We start from the raw sequence: 22404 nt of genomic DNA on the forward strand, positions 1-22404 counted from the left end.
TTATCACACTGGGGATTAAGACATCAATATCGGAAACTTTGGTACTCTGATATTTTATTATGATCATCCTTCTGGAGAGTATAATTTTTTTCCATCAACAGCCTTTTAGTGGAATGCTTTAATTTGGATATTCATGCTACTCATTTGGAGGAATTTTTCGTATTCTTGTATTCCACATAATCTAAGAGCAAAAATTATCACAGTACCATTATGAAAGGAAAAATATTTCCAATTAAGATGTGTCACACTGGGCTGGATAGTCCAGTGGGTCCATGAGGCCAATCCTGGTTGATTCTGGCATATGGTGACCTGAACCCCACCAGGAGTGTTCCCTGAGTGCAGTCAGGAGTGAGCCCTGAGCACTGCAGGGTGTGGTCCCCCAAAATACGTCACACTGACACAGGAAGAGTGATGGAGGGTCTTGGCATCTTGGTGGTGTGGGTTGCAGTAACTTTGTACGTCAATACTGTATTAACACTATTATAACCATGGTACCTAAACTAACAAATCTCTTTTAACAATTCCTATTAGGTTGGTGTTAGAGTGATTCTCTTTTTCTTCTCTATCTTCTCTCTTCTTCTTTCATTCTGTATGATGGAGGTTTCCTTTAGTGTCTAAATTTCCTACTAAAATTTAAACATTCATATCATAATTTTAATTTCTCAGAATTTCTTCTTTTTCTGATTTTTTTTCTACAGCATCCTATTATTGTTTTAGGGAATCAGGTTTTATTTAAATATTGGGGAATCACACAGCTGTGCTCAGGGCTTACTCCTGGCACTCTGTTCCCTCCTGGTGGTGCTTGGGGAAACATATTCAGTGCTGGGTGTCAAACCTGGGTCGGCCACATGCAAGGCAAAAGTGTATCACATGTTGTGCTGTTTCTCTGGCCCTCAATTCTGTTTTAACTATTCAAAAGATGTTAATAATTGAATTTTTAGTTTTCCTACATTGCCTATTCCTCCAAGGCCTCAATATTTCATATTGGAAGTCTTCCTCAAATATCTCTTGTTTTCTGGCTTTTCACTAATACTCGAGTTTGGCAGTATGAAGTATACTAGATGCTCTGTAGCTTATGAGCTAGCAGGCTTTCTTGGAGGTTAACTAGTCAAGTAGCCAGTTTTTACACTAAAGACCTCCAAATGCCACTGTTGGAGGGTCTTTAATTTGACACCATTCAATTTTTTTCCCAGGAAAAAAGGCTCTATCTACAATCCTGCCTGAAAATACATGGAAATACCCATTGTGGGGATAAGCAATGATACCAATGATGGGTAGATTATTCACATCATCAAAGTAGGAAGCCTTCTGTTGCTATCCCAGAGCCAACACTACTTCCTGGTATACCTGGGGTACCCCAAACTTAGAGCTTCTCTATTTCATTTTTGTCTATGAAATCTCTTCTGTTTTTTCTCTGTGTAGGGCAGGGTCAAGAATGAAGGCTTTCTTTAAGGGTCAGTGCACCAGTGCACAGGATAGAGCACTTGCCTGACCTGAGTTTGTTCCCCAGCACCCGATATGGTCCCCTGGGCACAGGCAGGAGTGATTCATAAGTGCAGAGTAAGGAGTAGTCCCTGAGCACCTCCATGTGTGGCCCATTAGTCCATTTAGTTTTCAGTCCTCTAACTTTGCACTGTATCTGGTAATTGTACTGAACTTTTTTGAGGCTTTAGAGGCTGAAAATAAATAAGGCTTGCTTCCCATTCCTATACACCTTTGAAATCACTGTGATCTCATAAATTCCTCTTTTAAAATTTTAAAAATTTTCTTTTCATATTTAAATGTTGTTCTTCAAATTACCGAAGTCTCACAATTTCAAATACCAAGTTTCTCTTTTATATAAACTTGTTTGTTTGGGGGCCATACCCACTGATGCTCAGAGCTATTCCTGCAATGCTCAGGGGACCATGTGGTACTGAGGACTGAACTAAGCCTTAACCACTACACTCTCCTTCCAGCTCTTATTCAATATATTTTGGGCAAAAATTTCTCAGATGAGAAATGACACAAATAGACTTACTCTCCTATTTTAAACCTGCAAATTTCCTTTATATACATTTATGCCTCCCAAACACCTAGAGTTCTTGCACCGAGAGGACATTTATTAACAACTTGGCAGATATAGTTAGAGTATAGACTAAACTGCTGTATGACAAAAACCCCCAAATGCAAGCACGCACATGGTTAAGTGTCTAACTTCCTCTCATGGATCAGTCTATAACGAGAGAAAAGAAATCTGTGTCCCACAGGAGTACTTGTTTATTAAAGGACCCAGATTTCATTTCATCATTAATTCAATGGAACCTCCACAGAAGAAACAGGCTAATCATTGCACTCTGAATACATGCTACATGAGCTTGGTAGGAGATACTTCTTCAGTCAAGGTGCAGACGAGGCTCTAGCCCGGGCCAAGTCTTTGGTTGCAATCTATGACAAAAGATCTGAGTCAAAGGATTCAGTTAAGCTATGACCAGATCCTCAGCTCACAGAAATGATGAGATAATGTGTTTTAAGTCACTGAGTCTTGAGCAATATGTTGCATCAACTAGGTTAACTAATATAACCTCTAAACTTTTGCTAGTCAGAATAACATTTATTGACCAAATAAAAATGTGCAAATATTATTAAAAAGTTTACAGCTAATACAATATTTGGGATGTAATATTGTTAAATATAATTATTAGACTAATATATTTAAACCCAATTCCTCTAATCTGGAATGATCTACTCAACAGCTTTTTCACCCACATAGTTGCTAATATATTAGTCTTGCACTTTCGCAATCTGTAGAATATAGTTTCCTTTTACTGTTCCTGTTTCTAATGCTGTGTGTATTCTGAGGGAAAGTACAGCCCTGTATCATCACAATGAAAAAATGCTTTAGACTAGAAAAAATATCTGAAAGCTTTCCTTCTAAAAGAATTAATAATTGTTACATAAAAAGCAACTAGATAGTGGCAGGAAAATCAGTATTAATACTGATTTTTTATATATCTGATTAAATGGAAGTATATATTTACTAAATACTAATAAAGCAAAACACCTCAAATGCTTTGAGAGAGGCAGGAGTCTAGACTACAGGGAACCCAGGCAAGAAGCCCTATACTGAGTCCCTGTGCTAGCCAAAGGGTACGGAATTCATGGATTCATTAGACAAAGATACACTTCTTCAAAACCAGCAGGCTATTGAGAACCAGAAATAAAACATGGACTATGTCAGACATGGTCAACAACTGAAGGAGCCCCAAGACTAGTAGGAAATATAGCGAAAAAATAAGCAATGGAATCTAGTGCGCTATTGCTGCTTAGGATACATACATGTAGCTATGGCAGCACAAACTGAAAACACCAAAGGTGGAAAGGAAAATGGAAGCTGTGTCAGAAAGACATTTCAGTGGTACAGGTTTCTAAAACCTGAACCCCAAGGATGGTCAGGATTCTGGGAGAGGGACCACAACGTGTGAAGGCCTAGAAACAGAGTGATTACAGTGTAAGTAGAGGGCAGAGTGTGGCCAAGATGTGAAGAACTACAAAAAAACCTTCATTCTAAAGGGCTTGATAAGTTACAATGCTGTTTGGACTTTATTTAAAAGAAGCACAAAACTATTGAAGGATTTTAAACAAAAGAGTACAGTAATCTCACACTTCTTTAACTGAAAATGTCCATGATGATGTATTTGATTTTTTTCCTTCTGTTTTGGGGCCACAACCAGCAGTACTCAGGGATTACTCCTGACTCTGCACTCAGGGACCACGCCTGATGGGCTTGGGGAACCCTATGCGGTACGAGGGATTGAACCTGGGTCGGCTACATGCAAGGTAAGCTCTTCACCTGCTGGACTATCACCCCATCCCTTATTTATTTGATTTCTGGAAAAAAGTATCCCAAGATATTAAAAATAAAAAACAGGGGCCAAAACGTATCTCAAGGATCTGAAGTATATGCCTCCTGGCATACATGAGGCACCAGGTTTGATATATGGCACCACGTGGTCCCTGGGGTACTACTGGTGTGGCCCCAGGACTAGTGAGTCCAAGCAACATAGGCCAAGGCACTGAAGGCCTACACTGCCAGATCAAATATCCAAGGATCACCAAGAATGGTACTGGGTTACTCCCCATTCTACTGGGAAGGAACCCACAAAAAAGAAATGCACAAATGTGTAAAATTTTATATACTAATAATAAATGTGAATTTTGCATACTAGCAATAACTAGATTGAAGACAGAAGGAAAACTCCATTGACTACAAAAACTATAAAATGTATTATTTTAGTAGTAAATACATAAGGACTTGGTATAAGAAATCATAACATTTTGGTGAAGCCTACAAAAAAATCAGAAAAATGAATATACTTGACTGTGAAGACTTAATGCTAAAATAACTTTCCTCTTGTAATTCTATAAATTTAATGTAGTTCTAACCAAATATTCCCATCAAAGCTTTCAGAGGTACCAAACTATGAAATTCATCTTAAAGACTGTAAAACCACAATAGCAAAAAATAAAAAGGTGTCAGTTTTTGCCGTACCACATATGAAATCACATAACGGAATAATTAAATAATTTATGTGATACCGAAACATTAAGCAATGAAGAAGGGTTTGTCTGTACTGTCCTCAGTGGTATGTTCAAGTTCTATCCCGAGAATCTGCGCAGGTGATCCAATTTGAAAATAAGTTCTTTGCAGACCTGATCAAGTTAAGATAAAGTCATACTGGAGTAAGGTGGGCTCCCTCCCAGTGGCTGGTGTTCTTATAAGAGCAAGTGGGTACAGACACATGCTGCAAGAATGCTGTGAGAAAATGGAGGTGGAAATTAGAGAGAGCTGAGTACAGGGCAAGGAATGCCCAGGATTGCGGCTCTAGGCTTTCCCCCAAGTGTCTTTAATGAGAATGTGGCTCTGTCGACATGTTGATTCCTGCCTTCCAGACAGAAAATAAAGAAAATAAAATTCTGTGGCATATGCCACTTTGTTAGCGTAGTCCCGCAAAACTAACCCAAGGTGTGTTTGTAATTTTTTTTCTTTTTGGGTAACACCTGGCGATGCACAGGGGTTACTCCTGGCTCTGCACTCAGGAATTACTCCTGGCGGTGCTCAGGGGACCATATGGGATGCTGGGAATCGAACCCGGTCGACCGCGTGCAAGGCAAACGCCCTACCCGCTGTGCTATCGCTCCAGCCCCCGTGATTGTAATTTTATGTAAAAAGGGGATCTCCTATGATTAGGAAGAGAATGAGCCTTATTTATTTAATAAATAGGGAATAGAATAGCACACTCTTTGGAAAAGAAAAGTTAGGTATCTAGATTATATCAGATAATAATAAAATTCCAAGTGGATTGCGGATCAAGCACAAAAAAGCAAAAATGTAAAATTTTTATAATCATCATACAGGGAAAGAATTTTCAACAAAACTTGAAACATAGTAGCCTGATCTTACTACTAAAAATGAAAACTTTCAGACACATGTAATGAAAGACAATATCATCAATGTTTAGAAATAGAAAATATTTACAATATATATTAGGAGCTAACGTCCAGATACATCTCTTATTCACAGGAAACGAGGACTCATCAAGTAACCCACAAGAAAATTGGGCAAAGAAATTAAATCAAAGGGCAAAACTGTTCAAAACTATTCAACTTTACTAGGATTCATATAAGACGGTCCCATGAGTTTCCCCTGAGCGCCAAGCTAGCGTACCACCTGAGTAACAGGTCGGGCCCCAAACCAACAACAAGGGTATAGCAGAAGAGGCACTTTTGCACAGTGGCATTTTTACAATTTTTGGTTTGGGAGTCAGTTCGACAATGTTTACTGGAATTTAAACATTCATATTCTACGTTTCAGCACTTTCTTTCCTAAGACTACTTGGTACAGGGCAGAGAGTCTCTTGCCCGCACGCCTGGATGTCTTCCCCGGGGTCCCTCGGAGGGGATGGGCTCCAGCTTCCCTCCCCGCCCCGAGCAGAGCTCCCGGCGGCCCAAGACCACTGGAACCTAGCCACAGTCATGCTCAAGGCCCCTCTCCACACGTTCGGACAGGCCTCACGCATGAAGGTGCCGTCAGAGGAACCCAGGTGTGTGTAATCCCATCAACGGCCAACATCCAGAGACTTCAAAGCAAGCTCCCCAAAGCGCGCAGCCTAGCAAGCTTCTGAGAGTTTCCTGCCCACATGGGACAGCCTTGCAAGCTTCCCATGGTGTATTCATATGCTTTAGCACATGAGATCCAGTAACAAGCTGGATCTCATTCCCCTGACCCTGAAAGAGCCTCCAGTGTGACATCGTTGGGAGGGCCAAGTCGAGAGAGACTTCTAAGATCTCAGGGAAAGGACGAATGGAGAGGTTACTGAGCCCGCTCGAGAAATCGATGATTAATGGGATTTCGTGATCATGATCGTTGACTTGGTACAGAAACACAAGTTCACAAAAACAGAGAGGTGTATTAAATATATGTAGAAAATTTGCTTAAATGCAAAAGCTCAAGTTAAAAAATACATCTATTTTGTAAAACCAGTAATTGTTATATAAAGAACAAAAGATAATAACAGCTTCTAACAATGGTTCTCTTTCAGGGAACAGGGTGACAATTTGTCAATGTATTTGTGAAATATTCCATTACTATTAATGTACCAGATGCTTGTCTAGGTGCTGGAAATCAAGTGATGAACAACAACACACAAAAAAGATGGAGATACGGTGACTGTTCATTATCTAGATTAAACACTTTCGCAAAGTATGACCTTTGATTCTGCCTTTAATAAATCTCTGGTTAATTTAATCTCTGGAGGAGGGACATCTGGACCACAGCTAGAGGTGCACAAGGGCTGAGCACTGGAGATTCTCAGGCATACAGATGCGACGCTGGGGGTCACAAAAAAAAGCGGTGCATGTAAGTCAAGGCACTGACCTCCTGGAATCTCTTTAGAGGGCAGAGATTGGGGGATAGTGGGCCAGACCCAAATGTACTGTTTTCTTTTTTTTGAGGGGGGGAGGCTGTGTTCAGGATTCTTCCTGGCAGTGTTCAGGGTCCATATCCGGTGCCAGGGATAGAATCTGAGTCAGCCATATATAAAGCCAGGGTCTAAATCCCTGAAATATCACTCTGCCCCCCTCCCCTGCTTTGTGTCTGTGTGTGGGTAGGGGTAGTTAAATTTTTAATAAAGCTTACAATACCAATGAAAAACTTTTAAGAATATAAAGTGATTTTTCTGTTGCCCTCTTAAAATCAGTCTTACCATTTTTTTAATGTCACTGACATATTTAAGAATGTATTTTGGTAAAATTAATGTGAAAGCACCAACAAGTTTCTAAACATTATCAAATCATTTCTTTGCTCGGTTTAAAAATAAAAACACTTTAATTTCCTGGAATATGATTTATCTGTACCCCTTATGACAAGCTATTTTACTTACAGTTTGTGGATTAATCTCCTCCTCTCCCATAGGTTCATCCATAATTTGCTGTCCATTCTGTGAAAAGCATAGCAAGTAGAAAGTTACCAAAACGAACCTCCCGATCAAAGGAAATGAAAGCAGACAAAATGAGCAAAAGGAATATTTGTACCCCTAAACACTTCTAATGAAGCTGAGAACCATGGTAGAAGTATGCAGTTGCTAAGGTGCAACAGGTTGTGCTTCAAAATAATAGGTGAATCAATGATTAGAAACTAGAAAAAAAACTATTCCCTGAAAGTAATAGAAAATAATATTACTTTTCCAGGTGAGCCCTTGAGCTGATTTTAATAGTTAAATGCATTACAAATGGTCTTATTTAAACCTCCTCAAAGATCATTTCTAGTACTTTTATGACAAAATGCATTCTAAATTCTGACTCCATTAATAATTAATCAGGGAAACTGATTAATTAGGGAGAAACTAAGTTAAATCTCTACATGAAAATTAATTCCAGATGGATTTAACATTTAAATGTCAAAAATAAAATTATGCAAGTATTAGAGGAAATATAGGTGAATAATACATAAGGGATAAGGATGGTTGAAATAAAGAAAAAATGACACCGAAATCTAAAAAAGTTTAAAACTTTGCTTTCTACACAAAAAAGATAAAAGACAAATTAATTACAAAAAATAAAAACAACATGACAAAGGGTTGCATCCTCAATACATGAAGCACTTTGTTTTACAAACCTGCGAGAAAAAAAAAGTGATGAACCTCAACAGAAATGAACAATAAGAGAAAAAAAAGAATTCGGCCTTAATACTAATCAAAGAAATGCATTTAACTGAGAGATACCTTTTGCCTTTCAAACAGGTAATAGTATAGGAAAAAATAACACCCAGTGCTAATGTGGGTATGGTGAAAAGAACACTCAGGATAATACAACTGGACAAAGTATAATAAATCAGCACAACCTTTCAGGAAGGCAATCTAAGTCTGTATTTAAAAAAAAAGACACATAAGACTTTGAAGTGTTCCAATGTTTCCACATTAAAAAAAATCACTAAGTGTACAAAGATGCACACCTAAGAAGGCTCACCATAACTCCCTCCCCCCAAAACTCCAAATTGGAAATCTAAATTTCTAACAATAGAGAACTATATTATGATACACCCATATAATGGAATACTATGCAGTCGTTTAAAATGATGGTAAAGATGTAAATTTATTGACATGGAGAGACAGTCACATGTAATAAGTGAAAAAGCAGTTTACAAAAACAATATGGATTTTATGATCCCATTTAAAATAAATATATACATGCTTCAATGTATATATTTGTATGGGAAAAACTCTGGAAGTATATACACCAAAATGTTAACAGTGGCTATTTCTGGGTCATGGAATTTTAGGCAATTTATATTCATTTTTGCTTTTTTTTGTATAATGTGTCTAGAATAAATGTATGCTATTTGTGTAATCAAAACATAAGTCAGGGCATGGTATCTTCTTTAGTTCCTTTACTTAAAAAAAGGAATAAATGTCCCTGACCACATACTAATTCAACAAATGTACAAGGCTCTAAGCTAAGCATCTTTAGGACATTATTGGCTGGGAATTAAAGGCAACCCGCTTAACCCACATCGCTCAGAAGACAGCTGTTCTAAGTTTGTGAATTGGCATTTCTCTTTCTATTGTGTGCACTCCTATTTGTCCACACAGTCATCCATTTACTTTCATTCACGCTATGTTCTGGGGGCCAACCTGAAGATTAAAAGTTAACGAAACATGCCCACCCCCACCCCCGCCAAAGATCTTGCAGGTCAACTGACCCCCAAAAGGGTATTTTTCATTTCCACCCTCTACAGGTCACAGTGAAAATAGCAAAAAGCACAGAACGTGTGCCAAAATGTCGAAAGTGGGGCCAAGTATAAAATCTTTTTTCCCCAAGTATAAAATCTTTATGCATTGTTTTCTTTCATTTTTGCTTCGTGGCCCACACCTGGCCGTGCCCAGAGCGTACTCCCCACGAGGCGTGAGACACCATATGGGGTGCTAGGGGTCAAGCCCAGCTAGGCTGCATGTAAGGCGTCTTACTCCGGCACTATCTCTCCAGCCCCAATGCTTTACACTCTGAAGGCAGTTTAGAGCTTACACCACAGCCCACTTCTATGGCAAGGAAAACTCCCAGATACATTTTCCTCCTACAAGTCACAACCGTTTTTTCAACTACTGACTTACTATCCGAAGGGCCCAGACAAACCATAAATTAGCTCTTAGAAACAAAGGCCTTGGAGATAGTCACCAGATTTATGCTCCTATACCACTAGTTTGAAGCCTGGGACAAGTTATTTAAGTTAGCTAAGTTTTACTTTCTTCATATGGAAAGGGATTAAAATTATTCTCACAGAACTGTGACGACTAAATGAGAAATGATGTAAAACACTAAGCACAGTGCCTGGTGCTTAGCAAACAATAATTTTTATTATGTCCAAACTTCAATCCTCCCTCTGAGGCACACCAACCTTAGTGAATGTTACCCTCGTTCATCTAGTAGCCTAGATTTTTAAATTTTTTGTTCAGAGTTCTTTTACTATAACACAGTTCTGTTCAGAAGGCCGCCATTATTAATTTAAACCTCGTAGTCTAACTTGAGCTATACTTGATTTCCCATGGGAATAGAATTTGAGACCCATTCGCTCCTTGTGGTTCTGTGTAGCCAAAGGAATTGCGACTTCTACCTTACTTTTAAGGCAAGCTCATACTGCAGAAAAAGCTAAACTCGGGCTTGAGAAACCACAGACAGAGTCCTAGGTATGTCACTCATAAACTGTGATTCTCAACAATTGAGATTTAGCATAGCCTACCACTTACTCTCTTCAAAATGGGATACTTGCCCAATCTACCCAAAGGGTTACTGTTAGCGGCACAATTGAGGAAACTCCTAACAATACTTTGTAAGCTGAGTTGTACCAAGGCGAATTACAATTAAGGAGAGGGAGTTTCACGAGGATAAACACTCCATAAAGTCCTCTTGAGGGGCTGGAGCAGTAGCACAGCGGTAGGGCATTTGCCTTGCATGCGGCTGACCTGGATTTGATTTCCAGCATCCCATATGGCCCCCTGAGCACCGCCAGGGCTAATTCCTGAGTGCAGAGCCAGGAGTAACCCCTGTGCATCGCTGGGTGTGACCCCAAAAAAGCAAAAATAAACAAACAAATAAATAAATAAATAAATAAATAAAACCACAAAGGCCTCTTGATACTCAAATTTAAAAATGAGGTTTGGTAAGATGGCAAAAGTCAGGGGCTGGAGTGATAGCACAGTAGATAGGGCGTTTGCCTTGCACGCGGCCGACCGGGGTTTGATTCTCAGCATCCCATGTGGTCCCACTAAGGGAACTGTTAATACATGACAACTAACTTGTCTATACTGTACCTACAAAGCTACAGAAAATCAGTGCAAAGCTGTGATTATAAACCACTCTAAGTCTACTCTTTTCTAAGTTAATCAAATTCTTTCAGACATTCCTTTAAGATAAATGAGACCATCCTCGTTTCTGACACTCTTAAACAAGTAGGTATGAAAATGAATACAACTAATGCTTTAACTCTGCTATGATCAAGGCAGAGTAAATGGCAGATTACCTCTTTTATCCTAGATAAAAATTGTATTAATGTAGTTTTTGTATTGTTTTGATACTTGGAGAATACTGACTCATAATACACTTTCTTGTTGATTAAATAAATCCTTTTTAAATTTACTTACATTGCAAGTGAGACCCACATTCTCTATCCTGAACCTGCTGTTATTTAGCCCCATGAATGAAGCCTTATGCTAGGTTTTTTACTAAGCTAGTTCCAGTTCTTATCTTTTGCTTAATTCTCTATAAATCGGATTACAAATCTGCCAAAAAGCCTCTTCAACTATTTTTTAGCTTCACATCATTCATAAATTTTACAATGTGTTTTCTATTATGAATTCATCATTCTGCTAACTAATGGTGATGTAGTAACAAACTCCATAAGAAAATAAAAAGTAAAGCATAACCTAAAGGTATTTAAAAATACATCCTTTGAGGCAAACACATCTGATAACACTTTTGTTAGTTTCACGACTTTCAAATAATTTAGTTGTTAAAGTGGGGAAATATGAAAGCTAATGAGGCTTTTGTAAACTCTGCTCCCCCAAAGCACCTTATTTCAACAAATCTTTTGAATCATTAAATGAGGATTCAAATGCTGTATGTTAGAAATCATCACGAGGGGGTCTGTAGTAAAAGCTTTCCTTTTAGAAGAAAACTATTGACCTCATTGGGTATTAGGCTACATAATGTTTGACTCAACAGTTCTGGTTCTACAGTTCTAAAAGTTTGAGGATTAGTTACTTGTTTCTCTAATTTTAAGAAACAAAACATGTGGTTGGATGTTGATTGGTATTTTGTTTCAATCTTAGCTCTGTCATTTCACTGCTGATGTTATGCTGCACCTAGTCAAGTTACTGAACAGTTTGTGGTTCAATTTCTTCATTTTAAAGATGAATATAATATCCACCTATTTCGTAGGGATATTGTAATTTAAAGGATTCAAGGGACAGTAAGAGCTTAGTAAATGCTACTTCCATACCTCTTTCACCTCAATTGACTATGTTGTATCTACATTTCTACAACTAACTGCCTAAGAAGTAATGCAGTACAGGAAAGTGTTGAATACCTGTTTCGCCACTTACTATAGCCTATTTCCTGTCAAGAAGGGTGGAAGAGATATTCATATGTGATATACTTTAATTACATTAGCTAAGGAATGAACCTGAACAAAAAGAATAGTTTTAAAGTGAGGCTATTGTATTTATCCTCTCATCCTACCATAAGGCCTTCAAGCCAAGAAACAATAGAGTTTGGCAGACTGTACATATGCAAATATTATGTGAAATATTGGAAAAGGTTAGAAATTGCTAATCAAGCTCTGTTAGTCTGAAGTGTGTAAAATGCAAAAATGAGGCTCATCAGAACAAAGCAGATCCAAAGGAGAGTGTTAGTTTGTTTCAGCAGGAACTGCTTTTAAAACAACTTCCCACGCTTTAGCATAAAATTATCACTTAAGCTAACCTTCCAGGTTTAAAGAAGACAAACAATTCAAGTCAATAATTCTGAATCGAGGTTTCAGGATCCCAAATATTTTAAGGAACGTTCTGAAATATTAAAACTTTTGACCAATTTAAAATGCCATTTTTAGCAGCCCTGTTAAACAAGCCGTTTTGTTACACAGGGCATGTTACAACAATGCACATATTTACAGGCTGCTGTTTGACGCCTCCGAAGATAATAGAATTTAAAAAGATGTTCTGAATCCAGCAGGAGATCATTATGTACAAGTATACCAGGTCTAAAAAAAATTGGTCTGTAGAAGCTAACGTGCCACCCTGAAATTATAACAGGACATACTAGCATCTTCCTACCCAGACATGAAATATATTTATGAACATTAGAAGGAAAGAGTTCCTTACAGAGAACTGCCTGAAATAACAGTAAGGGAACAGGAAATAAGGAAAGGTTTGAGAGCCTTAAAATATTAAGGTGGAGACCCAGGATGTAGGCATGACCAAGGACCACACTCAGTTTTTCACTGCCCTCAAGTTCTCACAAGCATCTATCACTTCCAAACTCCCTGATACCAGCAGTGGTTTTCCTGCCCCAAAAGCATATTGAGTAGGAATGCCATGAAGGTGCTGAGGATGAGGCATTAGAAACCTCTCTCAAACAGTTAAGGTAACATCAAATTGTTCAGAATCCAAAGAATCTTCTATGCAATCACATTGAAACAATAAGAAACAAGCATTTTATATTCTTAATAAGGAATGTATATAATCCTTACCAATGTGACAGGATTAAGAATCAGCTCCTCATTTATCCTAAGGAAATATCAGAGATGTGCATAAAGACTTATGTACAGTGATATTCATCATACTCATTATACTGAAAAATAGAAAACAATCTAAATGACCAACAGGGGATGGGTTAAATAAATCATAATACATCTATTCATATGTAGGAATACTATGCAATGGTTAAAATCAGGGCCTCAAAGAAAAAATTAATGATGAAAAATATGCTTGCAATATACTAAATTAAAAAGGATACAAAACTACATAGTATGACCCCAATTTTGCAGCCCCCCTCCCAACATGTGTGCATGTAACTGTTAAAACATATATAAAATATTATCAATAGTTACCTTGGACATAGGATTCTCTTCTTTGTAACTGTATTTTCAAAAATTATATACATTTATTATGTATTGTTTTTTATAAATAGATAACACAATAAATGCAATTTAAAAAATTCATCTATTTCTAGCTAAGGTGCTTTTAACACCTACTTTGCTATGCCTCTAGCATCTAAAAGCCTGCAAGAACAAGACTGTTCTATTTTCTAGACTATGGGAGGTCTGATCTCTGGTTATAGCTACATTTTTAAGTTGAAGAGGACCCTTTCAGAGCTTTTTTTTTTCTGGTCCTATGGTTGTGGCCTCAGAAAATACTTTTTAGGCCTGAATCCATCTCATGTTTGTAAAGTGTACCCCTAAGGGAAATCCTGCTTATGAAACAAGAGTATGTCAAGATAAGAATAAAGAAATGAAAACACAGTAGCCAAAATTAAATCTGCATTGTGAACAGCAAGTATTAGAACTGACACTGCAGAAAACGGAATCCATGCCACAAAGGACACACTTGAATAAATGAAAAAAAAAAGAATTCAAAAACTATGGAGGACAGACAGAGAAATAATCTATGAATAACAGATGTTCCTAAAGGAAAAAAAAACAGAGCAGTTTAATCAATCAAAAGTATAAGAAAACTTTCCAGTTCTGAAAAAAATACCTGAGACTGGAGACTGAGAAGGTTCAACAGAGATCATCAACACCAAGACATATCCTGGCAAATGTTTTTAAATTTCAAGGATAAAGATATAATCCTACAAGCATACAAGCAGAAAAAAACAGGTTATTTTTAAAGAAACTAAAAGCAGATTGACCTCAGATTTCTCCTCCGTAACAATAAAATGCCAGAAGACAGTGAAATAATGACTTACAGAGTAGAAAAGAAAACTTATGAGCTAAGAATTTTATATCTTGTCCCAAGTGTTTCGTATGAAAAGGACATAGGAAATTATTCTTAGATCTGCAGAGGCTTACACAATCTCACCATCCTGTTAGTATCTTATTTCATAAATTATTCAAAAGTATCTTCTAGAGACCATTGAAAGAGAATCAAAATAAGAACTCAAGAATATTCAGATAGGAAAGAACTGGTGAAGTATACTAATACCAACTTATGTATAGAAATAACAGAGTAAAATATTTAACCGTACTACTAAAAGCAAAAGGATCAGTAATGAAGAACAAATAACTGCTATAAGTTTATTAATAATACAAAACTTTAAACTGTTATAGATAAGATTTTCACCGATGGCTAAATTACTGTGGACTCAATTACAGAGGTAATAGAAGAAGGGAGAAGAGACTCTAAATTCTGTCATCCCTAAAAGGATATTTAAAAACTTATTTTAGAAATTAGCTAATAATGTAAACTTGGGGATATCTTAAAAATGCAGTAACCAAAACCGGAATTTGCTTATGTACTGCAGTTCAAATCACTGGAGAAAATAATATAACTAGCAAATATCATGAATAGCACTTTATATAGGCATCACATTCAACTGTAATAATATGAGGCGAAATAATTACCCCTATTTTACAGATAAGGAAAGCAAGATTCAGCAAAGTTAATTAGTGAATGGCAGATACAGTATTCAAACCCAAGTATTTCCACCTCCATAATTCTTTCTTCAACCAAATTTTTCTAAGTGGCGATGGTATGGTGCTTAAAGTCTCTGCTTAAGAAATGCAAATGTATCTGAATTTATATACCTAAGGTTAGCTTCAAAATGATTAAATGGACTAAGGAGAACAGTGCGTGCAGCTGTATACATGTATGTGTGTTGGGTGGGGGTTGATGATTCTTGGGACTGGGTTATGGAAACATACTAAGATATTGCTCTCACCACTCAGATCTTGTGTCTGAAGTACTTGATAAAAATGATTGCATACTGGGTTATATTTGAAATTTAAAAACCAAATATTGACTATTTTACACAGAATCCCCCAAAAAAAAGGTAAAGAACAGGGTCTATGAAAAAAAGGGAGTATAATACTTCAGCAAAAAATAAAAGATGAGACAGAAAAACTGAAGTCAACTAAAAAGGTCTTTTAATTTTTGACTAGAAATACAATCAGTACTTAAGTATATATTACAATAATAATTGTCATCATTTTGAACTCTTATTACATACCAGACAAGTGTTAAGCGCTATAAATCATCTTTGATATGTCTAACAGTTCTGTGAGGTGAGTCTGCTAATTTACGAATGAGGAAAACAAGCCAAAATATGCATGCCAATCTTTTTAAAGCACTGTATCCTCAATCTCTAGCAAAATGGCTAGCAGATAGTAGGCACTCAATAAAAATTTGCTGAATGGGGGGGGGGGGCTGGAGCGATAGCACAGCGGGTAGGACGTTTGCCTTGCACACAGCTGACCTTGGTTTGATTCCCAGCATCCCATATGGTCCCCTGAGCACTGCCAGGAGTAATTCCTGAGTGCAAAGCCAGGAGTACCTCTGTGCATTGCCAGGTGTGACCCAAAAAGAAAAAAAAATTGCTGAATGAGAAGAGTCCAGTATCTTGCCAAAAGATAAACAGAATTGGGTTTTGTTTACTAAACAGATTATAAATCAAATTATAACCGATTATAAATGTAATCCCTTATGACTTTTTATCATGTTTATATATTTAATAATCATGCTTCATAAAAGCAAAGATCCTTATGTCCTACGTTTGTTTTTATGCTCTCTACAGCTAGCACATTATTTTTTTCAAAGAAGTCATTCAAAGTAATGAATGCAAAATAGTACTGAACAGTTAACCACAGACTAATCTAACCACAAGCCACATAAACAGATACTTTTGGAACTATAACATGAACTAAATGGAAATAAAATTGAAGAGGAAGTTCTAAGATATTAATATGAAATAGAATACTGAACAAAATAAGGACTAAACATTTGAAGAATTTATATTATGCTTGGTAGTCAATGAATTTTATAAGATGAAAATATAATTATTTTCTAATAGCTATGAAAAGTTAAAAAGACAGACCTCAGTGATAAAGTAAACCAAATATTTTTTTCCAGAAAGGAGTAACAAAGTTATTATTTTTCTTGGTCACAAACTCAGAGTAGTAAAGCAAGATTCTTAACAGCAGGGAATCATATAGTTCATATTTTCTGATTATGAAAAAAATGAATAAGCAAAAAACCCCAATTTCCAGAAATTAAGGTTGTTCTAAATACTGGTTCCCATATATTAGTGAGCTCTGTCACTTATGGAATGACTCTTACTCAAGACAGTGTTGATCATTTTACATATCCTTATTTAAATCCAATCACTAGTAAACAAAAAAAAAGTGTTATTACTTATAGAAGGTAAGAACTAAGTTGAGAATTAACTTGTCCAATATTAGAGAGCTTTTAATTTGTAGAAAAGATAATTAGACCCCAAGTCTAAACTCCAAACCTGTGATATAAAAATGCTATTATATTACTCTTAGAAATAATATCTAGTCAGTTAGACACACTCATTTTAATCCTTTTATAAGGTACTTTTTATTTTAATAAAGCTTTGAAATAAAAGGTAAGGAAAACTAAGATTTTTGCTTAACACATATTCCAAGAGTGCCTATTTGTTAAATATACTACTTTAAGAAGGGAATCACTCAAGTTTTCTAACAAACCACTGATAAGATATATTCCAAACTATATAATCTCCGCAAAAGAACCTTATTCATATTCTCAATAAGGCAAGTTAAAAGAAACTACAAAATTAGGTAAAGAAGGGAATATAAGATGAACATGACCGCCAGGAGTAATTCCTGAGTGCATGAGCCAGGAGTGACCCCTGTGCATCGCCGGGTGTGACCCAAAAAAGCAAAGGGGCTGGAGTGATAGCACAGCGGGTAGGGCGTTTGTCTTGCACGCGGCCGACCCAGGTTTGATTCCTAGCATCCCATACGGTCCCCCAGCACTGCCAGGAGTAATTCCTGAGTGCAGAGCCAGGAGTAACCCCTGTGCACTGCTGGGTGTGACCCAAAAAGCAAAAAGGCAAAAAAAAAAGATGAACATGATCTGTCACTAAATTTATTTCTAAAAATCAGCATGACCTAAGACTGGTAACAGTTCCTATGGAAACTTGGATTTGAAGTCTGCCACTAACTGTGGGCAAGTCCCTAATCCTCTCTGAGCTGTGGTTTCTTCATGCATGCATAAAAAATATAGATATCAAGAGTTCTTGCAGATAGAAAATGCTGTAATCCTGTGATTTTAAGATTAGTTTTTTAAGCTAATTGGGGTTATTACACCTGAGATAACCAATTATTTAAAACAATTTTAATGTTATTTTTAATTCCTTCTTCCTTGTCTGCATCCAAATTATAATTTTATCTCAATTCTTCACTGCTGTCTCTGTATTCAAGTGTAAACAAGGATAATGCCAGAGAAAACCAAAAAGAGTATAAATAGGGCCAGGGAGAAAGCTCCAAGGGTTGGAGCACATGCTTTGTATGCCAGAGGCCTGGGTTCAATCCCCAGCACCTGCAAAGGTCCCCAGCAAAACTGCAGGGTGTGGCTCAAAAGCAAAACCCCCCCAAACCCCAGGGTAACTGGGGCTTTCTGAAATAGAAATAAAATTAGCAAAACACTTCTTTTCTACAGTTTAAGAACCTAACCCAATTTAATTTCGACAATCTGTTCTTATTTTACTAGTAGAAAAAAATCAGTATGAGAACTTTCATTTAACGCGCCAAGTCAAAATCCAATTCCTGTCTCCCTAATACAAACTCCAACTTTCAGTGCTCGCTGGAGCTGGTAGTTTATTTCCCAAAGGTGCCTCATGACTAGAATTACCTAAGATTCCTGTTAATGATACATTACTTGGGGCCTTACCGTAAAATGAAACTGAATCAGAATTTCCAAAAGCCTCATGGCTCCGTATCTCAGTTTCTAAAAAGACACCTCAGATGCCTCCTGTGATCAGACAAACCCAGGGCACTGCAGAGTACACGGGCTTTGGAGCCAGATGTATCAGGTTTCAAAATCTGGCTTTGCCCTTTATTTATCACTGTGACTTTGGACAAAGGACTTAACATGAATCTGTTTTCAAATACAGAGGATTTGAATATTAGGGTATTTTTTTTTTAAATTGAATCAGGGTGAGATAGTTACAAAGCTGTTGATGGTCAGGTTTCTGTCTTACAGTGTTCCAACACCCATCCCTCCAGCAGTGGACATTTCGAATACCAGTGGTGCTGGAGGAAGCAGTCAAGCTCAGTAGGTCTATGATGTTGGCTGTCCAGTAACTGTTACCTTCCCTTTCTTCCTGCTCATCTTACCAGAGTAACTGACAACTTATTTAAAGATTCTTAGGAAGAAGTCTAATGATTTTTTTCTGGTTTCCAGAGGCTTTATGAAGCCCTCACCTTTCTTTGCTCTAACGACTAGAGGAAAATTACTAGAACCCATCTCCTCATCTGTAAAATTACCCAAATCTATCCCTTCATTTGTGCTTAACTTTTCTGAACTGAATCCAATATACGTGATTGATCATGTAACTCTTAATGATTACTTAATAGGGGCTGGAGTGATAGCACAGCAGGTAGGTTGTTTGCCTTGCACGAGGCCAACCTGGGTTCGATTCCCAGCATCCCATATGGTCCCCTGAGCACCGCCAGGGGTAATTCCTGAGTGCATGAGCCAGGAGTGACCCCTGTGCATCGCCAGGTGTGACCCAAAAAGCAAAAAAAGAATCACATAAAATATTTAAACATATGTATACATTCTTACACCCTCATGAATAGAAATGGCAGCATTAAAAGTTTACAAGTGACATGAGACAGAATGTGACTTGTTCAAATACAAAATATATCAGAGCTTAAAATCCAAGCAGAATTATTTTTTATTTTAAGTACTGGCTATATTTTAACATTAAGTGTTCTAGATAATCTTGAATTTACTTAGGAAAAAAACAATCCAAAGTACATATTCTAAAAAATTATGCAAGGCTTACTTCTGAAAATAATCAGAAATATAGTTTCTAATTAGTCCAGTGATCAATTCTATTTTTTTATTTACTTTTTTACTTAGGTATCATAGTGTACAATACTATTGAAATTATTTTACAGCTGCAGAGCTACTATGCCAATACCTCCAACAGTGCCCATGATTTTCTGTTTTAATCATTTTCTTATTGTTCTGGGGCTACAGAGTGGCGCAGGGCTCACTGTTGGTGGAGCTGGGCTTCAAACTGGGGTTGGCCCTGCACAACGGGAGCACTGGACTCCTGTACTATCTTGCAATCCTCATGATTAGTTCTCACCATTGATTTTTAAAAAATAATCTGGAGAGGGAGTTTGCGGCCACATCCAACTGTGCTCTAGGCTTACTCCTGGCTCTGCGCTCAGGGATCACTCCTGTCCATGCTTGCAGGATCATACCTGGTGCCAGGATTGAATCCAGGTCAGTCGCATGCCAGGCAAGTGCTGACCTGCTGTGAGTTTCCGGCCCTTCACTAGTTATATTTATCTCTGCGTTGGACATATGTGTTGTTGTGTGTATGTATATATAAATATAACATATCTAGTGTACAGGGAGCATTGGTGATCAAACCCAGGCCCTCACATATGAAAGACAAGTGCTGTGCCACTGAGCTGAGCTAAGTCCCTGAACTTCACGAATATATTTTTGGGGGGATGGGGAGCACACGTAACGATTCCCAGGGCTTACACTTGGCTCGGCATTCACTAATTGCTCCTGAGGCTTGGGGGAACATACAGTGCTGGGGATCAAACCCAAGTTGACCAAGTACATGGCAAGTGCACTACCACAGTGCTCTCTCTCTGGCCCAGTGTATATATATTTTATGCGACTCTGAATGTTTTTTCCATTTTTATTTTGAACTAGGAACACTAGGTATTGTTGAAAATATTTTGTACAGTACCATCTCATGAGATTATTACTAAATTAACAAACTTTTCAAGTAGGTTACTTAGATTAATGTAAATGGGTATTTCTCAAAATGGTGATACGGCCCCCAGGGGGCGCTGGAGCGGCAGAGGCTGGAGTACAATTGGGATGGGGGGTATTTTGTTCTCTTAGAGAAGGTAGATTTCTAGGGAGAGGGGCACTCAGTAATTTTTCTGAAAAAGAGGGTCATTAAACCAACTAAGTCTGGGAGGCTCAGAGCTAAATAGATTATAAAATCTACAAATACTACTCTTTTATCTTCCTTTTTGAATACTCAGAATTTCTTGTCTACCTGCACTGCTAACTTCTCTCTGAATGGAAAAACGGAGGTGAAAACAGCAGAATGACACCATCTACAACTGGTCTGCAACACTGGATACTATTTCGAGATTTTTTTAAAGTAACACTAAAACAAGCTCTGCTATTCCTATTTTACTAGATGTTTTTTTTTTCTTAATTTGATTTGAAACTAGACATGGAAATTGAGCCCTCTTAAATTTTAAGCTTTTTTGACAGTAAGTTAATAACAAAGAGATCAGTTCCTAAATTGTTCACCCAGTGGATATATCTTAATTGTTTCATTTTGTGGCCACACCCAGCATTGCTCGAGTCTCTCCTGGCTCTGCACTCAAGAAATTTTTCTGGCAGTGCTCAGGGGTCCATATGGGATGTGGGGAAACCGGTGGCCTCTGTGCAACAAAAGTGCCCTACCTGCTCTACTACTGCTCCGGCGCCCAGCTAATACGTCTTACAAAACGCACACGAGTCCCTGAGTCTATCCCCCTGGTTTAGCACAGGTAGGATTCTGTCCTTTTATAATGACACTCTCTCTCATCGTCCCCCTAGCAACAACTATTCTCCATTTCTATAATGCTGTCATTTCAAGAGTATTACTTAATTGGAATTATACAGTATATAATCCTTTTTCTCACTCAGCAAGTCTTCTAGTGATTCATCCCAGTTTTGCATATATCAATAATTTTATTCCTTTTTGTTGTTCAGTAGTATTTCATCGTGTGGGTGTACCAAGGCTTGTTTAACTGTTCATACTGAAGGAGATTTGGTTCATTTTTAAATGCTGCAAATAAAGCTAAGAACATTCATGTGTGGACTTATTTGTGAATAGGTGCTTTAAAGTTTTTTTTCTTTCTGGAATGCTCGGAACTGTGACTGCTGCTTTAAAGACACAGACAATGGGCCAGGGAGATGGCTCAAAGGGCTGGATGGTACGTTCTGCATCCTGGAACCTTGGCGTTGCTCCCCATCACTGCAAGGCTCCCAAGCAGAGCTGCAGCATTTCATGTTCTTACCAACGGTGAATGGGAGATTAGCTTTGCCTACACTATCTCCAACATTTGGTATTCACACCACTTATTTTGACTGTCCTATTAAGGGTTTAGCAATATACTGTGGACTTAATTTTCATTTCCTTGATAAACACGTTGAACATCTTTCCACAAGCTGATTTATTTTTCTCTCTCTTTGAAAATGTCTGTTCATCTCTTTCGCTCATTTTCTAATTGGGTTGTTGCTGCTGTTCTTGTTCTAAAGTTCTTTATATAGTCTATATTTAAGTCCTGTCTCAATATAGGTATGCAAATATTTTCTTTTCATTCCCATAACAAGGTTTTTCATAGAACAAAGGTTTTGAATTCTGATGTACAGTATACTATTTTTTCTTTTATGGATTGGTCTTTTGGTATCTGGGTCTGAGAACTCTCCTCTTAGCCCATGGTACTGAAGAATTTGTCCGATGTCCAATTCTGAGGTTTAAAGTTTTATACTTGTTATTTAAACGTATGCCCCACTGTAAATTAATTTTTTATAACCTGTGATATTTACATTGAGCTTCATTCTTTTACTTATA

At 37.5% G+C, this 22404-nt stretch overlaps 1 protein-coding gene across 6 annotated transcripts in view; it reads right to left on the minus strand.

Moving 5' to 3' along the window:
- Positions 1-22404, minus strand: part of RPS6KA3 (ribosomal protein S6 kinase A3) — a 120946-nt gene that overhangs the window by 80826 nt on the left and 17716 nt on the right. For 2 of the 6 annotated variants that reach the window (XM_055121583.1, XM_055121580.1), the window contains exons 2-4: positions 14286-14379; positions 13280-13316; positions 7422-7478 (exon numbers count right to left, since the gene is read on the minus strand). In XM_055121583.1, coding sequence (XP_054977558.1) covers positions 7422-7463 — 42 coding nt within the window. In that variant the 5' untranslated portion in view covers positions 7464-7478; positions 13280-13316; positions 14286-14379. Of the gene's footprint in view, positions 1-7421; positions 7479-13279; positions 13381-14285; positions 14380-22404 lie in introns of all 6 variants that reach the window. The other 4 variants (XM_055121584.1, XM_055121581.1, XM_055121582.1 and 1 more) reach the window with 3 other exon arrangements.

The sequence above is a fragment of the Sorex araneus genome, chromosome X (genome assembly GCF_027595985.1).
Source record: "Sorex araneus isolate mSorAra2 chromosome X, mSorAra2.pri, whole genome shotgun sequence".
Classification (NCBI taxonomy): Eukaryota; Metazoa; Chordata; class Mammalia; order Eulipotyphla; family Soricidae; genus Sorex; species Sorex araneus.